The sequence below is a fragment of the Haliaeetus leucocephalus genome, unplaced genomic scaffold, assembly GCF_000737465.1.
Source record: "Haliaeetus leucocephalus isolate CR32 unplaced genomic scaffold, Haliaeetus_leucocephalus-4.0 Scaffold141, whole genome shotgun sequence".
Lineage (NCBI taxonomy): Eukaryota > Metazoa > Chordata > Aves > Accipitriformes > Accipitridae > Haliaeetus > Haliaeetus leucocephalus.
This window is the reverse complement of record NW_010972577.1, coordinates 2,069,278-2,075,742: the sequence shown is the minus strand read 5'-3', so window position 1 is coordinate 2,075,742 and position 6,465 is coordinate 2,069,278. Positions and strand designations below refer to the sequence as shown.

Here is a 6,465-nt window from a genome sequence, read left to right as displayed (position 1 = left end):
CCCGCGGGTCGCCTCCCCGCCCCGCCGTCGGCCAGGCGCCGCGGGTGGGTCGTCCTGCTGCCGAGGGGCGACGCCTCCCCCCGCTCCCGCCTTGGCTTGCAGCTCCCGGGGCACCCCCGCGGCCTTCAGGAACGGACGTGAGCGGCAGCGTCGGCTGAACCCCGCGGCTTTAAGCCACGCCTTGCCCTGTGCATCCCGCTAGTTACACCTTCAGGTTACGGCCGCAGCAGAGACCGAACGGGAAAAGGCGCTCGCTGGTTGTTTACTGTTGGCGTTTCTCAGTGTTGGCAGTTTCGCTTTCAGTTCTCGGCGCCGCAGCCCTGCAGACGGGAGCGGGTACTCGTTTGGCGCGTACATAAGCGAAATAGTATGTTTGAGTTACGCTGAAGAGTCAGGAAGTAGTCTCGATGCATTAAATTGGGTTTGCTCTTGAAGGGGCTTTGCTGGTTAATTTCTGTGGGGAAAAAGCCGTTTGTGGGTGAGGTAGAGCCTGAACACGGTGTTACAATATGGTGAAAAGAAGGCTTTTACTTTTTTCTATTTAGCATCAACACGCTCTTTTACTCCAAGGCAGTTTTGCAGTTTGTATTTACATCCTCTGACGATGTCAGTTTGCCTAGACTGTAGTTGTAGACTAGAATCTAAACTAGATTATACATGTTGTGGCTCTGCAAACTGCTTGTCAGAGGCTCTCTTCAGTGATTTCAGTGGGACTCTACCGAGGTGAAACAGTCTGCAGACGAAGGTTTAGTTTATTCCCGTAGTTGAAGGTGAGAGAGGGCAGAAGGTGGTAAAGACAGAACATAAATCTTGCAAAGTAAAACAGATGTTTAAAAACAACTTCACTGTTAAGCTCAACAAGAAATGGTACAGATTTAATTAACCAAAGAAGACTTTATTTAGGTTTTGTTCAGTGGATTTGCATACGGGTGGATTTGTGCTTCCATAGGAGCTGTGTTAACTTCTGTGCATTATGGCATGTTTTTTTAACATGCCTTCCTCACTGAAATCTGTATTTTCTGACTGCTTTTTCCTCTCTAGGTTCTTTGCCTTCCCTTTATGCCTCAAAAAATTTTTCAATTAATTTGTCTGTTTTGGTCACGTTTGACAGCCGAGCTGGAATCGCAAAGATAATTTCTTATAAGTTTTGTGAAGATCAGTGGCTGAGGAAAGGAGAAGGCCTGAAATTAGTATCCCCAGTAAGGAACAGGCAGATATGTTTGCCACATCATCTATTTAAGAGACATCAGACAAATGATCTATCCATGATAGCCATTGGTGATTATTACTAGCAATGCCATGTGCTGGCAGCGTTATGCATCTTTTGGTTTGCTGTGGTTATCGAACAGGAGGCAAAGATGCTCCTCCATTCTGCAGTCACAGTCTTCTGGAAAGGGATATGTGAATGGTAAGCCAGGGGTGGCATAATGGTCCGTGAATTGTAAGCCATCGCATCTGTTGCAATTACAATTTCAGAACTCTGTCCTTAGGGGAGTCCACAAGTCCCATCTGTTTCCATTTGAAGTTAGTGTATAAAATTATTTGTTTGGATGCTAATAAATATTACATTTTCAGACTAGGAGACCATGCAAGGCTTTGTCGTTGTTTGATATTTTCACCAAGGATCTGAATAAAGGCCTGGGAGCCAAGGCGTCTGAGTTGCCATCCAGTCATTGACCAGCTGGAGTAACCAAAGCTTTTTAACCTGGATGCAGAACATTGCCTAAACATAGCTTTATGATATGCAGGTGCACAGCCTGAAAACCAGCCAAAAAGAAACTGGTACTCCAAAGTGCCGTTCTTACGGACAGGCTCTGTGTTTCTTGGAAAGTAGTACAAAATGTGGGATTAGGTCTCTAATTTAAGGTGCTCAGTCATGGTTCTCTGTAATAGTGTGCAGAGAGAAACGAATACTGCCAGAGGGCTATTCCTCCTGCCTGAGACACTATCTGGTGTCTAAGATAGTGTTAGAGATGTGCTGTTTCTTTTTCATACACGATGTGTAAAATTGTCAAAAGGTGTATTAACATCATATTTCCTAATTTTTGTTTGTTCCTGTATCAGTATTAGTGGGGCTAATAGGCTTAGAAGACTGAAAACAAAGGATCTTTATAACATCTTGAATCTACAGGATTGTGGCTCTGCATTGATTTCAGTTCAGAGTTCAAGCAACATAATCCCATTACTTTTAAAATCATAATTTGGCTCTCTGAAATAAGGCAAGATGGAGGAGAGATTTAAGGCTGCTACAAAAGAAAATTGTGGAAGTGTAGTTTAAATGCAGGCTACAGAAGGCAAAAGTCACCAGCCATGAATATTGCTGTCCTCGGACGAAAAGAGAATGCAGGGACCGAACCCTCATTGCAGGGGAATTCTGTTTTATTCCAAATGTAATTCCAAATTACATAGAATAGATCACATTTGTTTTAAACTAAAGTGTAGGAAATACTAGCAACAATTAGATTAAATGAGGGCATAAGAACTTTTTTGCTTTATCAGCTGGCATTCTGTTTGTTCATGCAGTGTGAGGACAAAAGGTTGGATAGATAATCTAGAGGCTACTAATTCTAGAGGCTGATTCACACTTAGGGCTACTGTAGTGAAGTGCTTTTGGTCTTACCTGACACAAGTATAATGTTCTTCCTCTGAAGACTTTGTTTAAGGGAATACATACGGCTATATCTCTAGCATAGGACCTTATGGAAAGTCAGGAAATTAGTTTAACTGACAGCAGTACGACTTGTGAGATGGTGAATTACATGTCTGATAATTTGGCTAGAACAGATTCCCTCCTATCTTACTGTAATGCTTGATTTTTCTGATGGCAAACTCTTTTCTCCAGGCTATGAGACTTTATCCTCTGCTTTGAGTAATAGTTTCTCCCATTAGGGCTGCCTGCAAGGTTGCTGTAAAGTACCTCTATCTTTAAGAGTGGATTTGGGGAACATACCCAGTTACATCCAGATACAGGGTGGCCCTTTCTGGTGAGAGACCAAGACAAGTGTTTGCGTATGGCTTACAAGGAATATCTCTTGGAGGAGAATGGAGTCTGCAAACAAACAATCTTGGAAGGGTGCAGAAATCAAACGGATTATGTTCTGTGCTTTCAGACCAAAGGCTAAGTCTTGAAAACATGATTCCTGCAACTGTTCACACTGTCCTGAGTGCTCTATATTTATGCTGCCACAGAAAGAACTGGTTACACTCGGAGGAGAAACACTAAGGATGAAATGCGCTTGCAGCTAAAGTATCCTCATCATGAATAGGTACACAACTATCAGACAGCTTGGTGATGGGACCTACGGCTCTGTCCTCCTAGGGAGAAGCATTGAATCTGGAGAACTAATAGCCATTAAAAAGTAAGTATTTTCTTCTGTTACTTAATAGTGGATGGTCCAGGTTTTTCCATTCTATGGTCCGCATCACTTGGTCCTGCTGGTTTGAGTACTTAACATTCCATGCAACATTTATATTTGAAGTTGTGTTGGGGCAGCTTGCAAAGCTCAAGTTCCCTGTATCCTCCAAAGCCCCAGCAGAAGATAAAGAGGGTGAGATCTATAGGCTTATAGTGCCAATGCTCTGCTACTATGTGCAGTCAAACACGTATTATGTATATTATTTAGAGTATTCTGCGATTGGAATCTGCAATCCCTTCCCTGCTGCTTACATGGAACATAACATTTCATGGTCTAATTTCCAGTGTAATGTTAATACTGCAGTGGTAATTAACACAATGGATCTCATTGTCCATTGTCTGTATCTTTATATGCTATTACATCTTGGTCTTTTCAGCTTAAGATTTTCTTAAAATTCCTTGAGAAATCCACTTGATTTTCTCTGCTGCTTCAGCAGTGACCTCAGTTTGTAAATGGCTTGTTTGTCCTAGTCATGGTAAGAGACAGCTGTAAAGCATTGCAGGCACCTTTCTGAAATGCCGACCATGACCCAGGGACAAACGTGTCAAAAGAGCTTTCAGTACAATGCTGTTTTGTATGAACCATCAATAGCTGGCTTTAGGAACTTTTTAAATCCTCTGTGCTGAGAATATTTTTCCTTTATCAAACCTTGCCAGAGGCACCTTTGATTTGAATTTTGCAACGTGGTAGAAACTCAAAAATTTCAGAACAAACCGGAAGATGGTACTCTCTTAGCTTACACGTTAATGCCAGTCCATTATTAAGAACAGAAATGGCCTGGTGGCTGAAGGCACAAGACAGTAACTGCAAAAACACTGCTTAAACAAAAAAAATAATCCAGACCCCTTCACGAAATGAAGGGCTTGTAGTTCTTAAACTATTCTCATTATAAGAGCTGATTTCAAACTGGAAAGTTCCTACAGTAGTAAATAATACTGAATTATTACTAAAAGTCTGACAGATTCAGATCTTCAAAGGGTCCCTAACTCCCTGTGAAATCCAGACTCCAAGCAGTTGGGTATTTTTGTAAGTTTAATATGTGCTCTTCGTGTGTGTGTGCGTGTACGTATGAGCCTTTGTCCTGTTTGTCCTGAAGCAGAGAGTTATGTGTGAAAGAACTAAGTCATAATCAAAATGCATATGAACAAATAGGACCATACGTTACACACAAATACTATGTTCAGAACTGTATTCTGCCTTAGGAGAAAACAGATCTGCCACGCAGTTTGCTTCTGTTAGAGCAGAGCTGCTTATAAGGTTGAAAGGAAAAGCAGAATTTGAAAAGCAGTTGGCATGATAGATGCCACTTGCAAGGAGAAACATGAGGAGCAGTGAAAAAGGAAGAAACACAACTTAGAGGGAAAGGTATTGAAATTACAGAGAGACCAAAATATAGAGAAGAGGAGCAAGAATATGATAAAACTGGAGACCCAGTGAAGTGATTTAGTTTGGTCTTCATTAGATTCATTTCAAAACCTAGTCTGAGTTGTTCATAACTGTCGTAACCCTTGTTCTTTTTACAATTAGACTTAACTCCACCACATCGTATACTGGAAGGAAAAATAGCATGCTCTGACTTGGTGAAGGCTCTGAAATTTTTGCAACAAGATTTATACACGAAAAAAGGCAATCCTGTGTAATAGTAATGCTTTTAAGTTCTGTTAGAGTGTACCTTATCTAGAGATGTAAAGTTTTTTGACAAAGGAGATTACACCTTATATTTTGATGGAAGAACTGAATTGTTAAGATGTAATGAGACTTATGGGTTTAAGACCAGCTGATGTTAACCATGTATTAATCATTTTTTTCCCCTCTACTATTGCAGAATGAAGAGAAAGTTTTATTCCTGGGAGGAATGCATGAACCTTCGAGAAGTTAAGGTACTTGTTTAATTCAGTGGTTGACTTTAAATTAGACGATCCCTGTTGCATTTTGAGGTAGCATCAAATTCTTTCCACCCCTTTTATCAAAAACTCCCCCTAATATGAGCTGTGCCATATGGCATTACAGTTCTGTTTCCTGGCTCTGCATTTGAACAGGGTGTCTGTAGTCTTATAAAATTCTGTAGTCTTACAAAAAATCATTTGGTTGTAGAGAGCTGCTTCCTGCTTGCTGTGAGTGGTGTGTAAGTGAGAGAGCTTTCTTATCACAAAACCTGGAGTTGATTGGTGTTTGGTTTTCAGAGCTTGAGAACACATGTCCTTTGCACAGCAGTAACCTTTGTGCATGCAGTTCTTTCTGGATAGTTGGTTTGGGGGGAGACATTTAGCATGAAATTCTGACACCAGCAAAGCTTTAGGGCTGTGTTCTAAGGACTCCCTTAATTTCTAGTCCTTGCTATCACTGTTGCAAACATGCAGAAAACCTAGGTCACTTTTGTTACAGTGCCACATATTGGTACTATGTTGCTACAGCAAGAATGAACGTAGAATACACTGAAAATCTAAAAGAAGGGAGAACGAAGACCCAAGTATGCTGATTTTGGCTGCGATAGAGTTAATTTTCTTCATAGCAGCTTGTATGGGTCTATGTTTTGGATTTGTGACCAAAACAGTATAGGTAACACAGGGATGTTTTAATTATTGCTGAGCAGTTCTTGCACAACCTCAAGCCTTCTCTGTTTTTCACACTTCCCTGCCAGCGAGTAGGCTGAGGCTGGGCAAGAGGCTGGGAGGGGACACAGCCAGGACAGCTGACCCCAGCTGACCAAAAGGAAATCCCATACAACATCATGCTCGGGGATTAAAGCTAGAGGAAGGGGGGGACATTTGGAGTGATGGCGTTTGTCTTCCCAAGTCACCATTACACATGACAAAGCCCTGCTTTCCTCGAGATGGCTGAACACCTGCCTGCCAATGGGAGGCAGTGAACGAATTCCTTATTTTGCTTTGCTTGCAAGCACAGCCTTTGCTTTGCCTATTAAACTGTCTTTATCTCAACCCACAAGTTTTCTCACTTTCTGCCCTTGCAATTCTCTCCCCCATTGCACTGGGGGGGGGGGGGGGGGGGGGGGGGGGGGGGGGGGGGGGGGGGGGGGCGGCGCGCGCCC

The 6,465-nt window shown here is 42.3% G+C and overlaps 1 protein-coding gene across 7 annotated transcripts in view; it reads left to right on the top strand.

The window, feature by feature from the left end:
- ICK (intestinal cell (MAK-like) kinase) overlaps positions 1-6,465 on the top strand; it is a 24,023-nt gene that overhangs the window by 2,490 nt on the left and 15,068 nt on the right. For 3 of the 7 annotated variants that reach the window (XM_010561086.1, XM_010561085.1, XM_010561087.1), the window contains exons 2-3: positions 3,111-3,359; positions 5,242-5,296. In XM_010561086.1, the coding sequence (XP_010559388.1) occupies positions 3,259-3,359; positions 5,242-5,296 (156 nt within the window). In that variant the 5' untranslated portion in view covers positions 3,111-3,258. Of the gene's footprint in view, positions 1-288; positions 1,409-3,110; positions 3,360-5,241; positions 5,297-6,465 lie in introns of those variants that run through there. The other 4 variants (XM_010561083.1, XM_010561084.1, XM_010561088.1 and 1 more) reach the window with 4 other exon arrangements.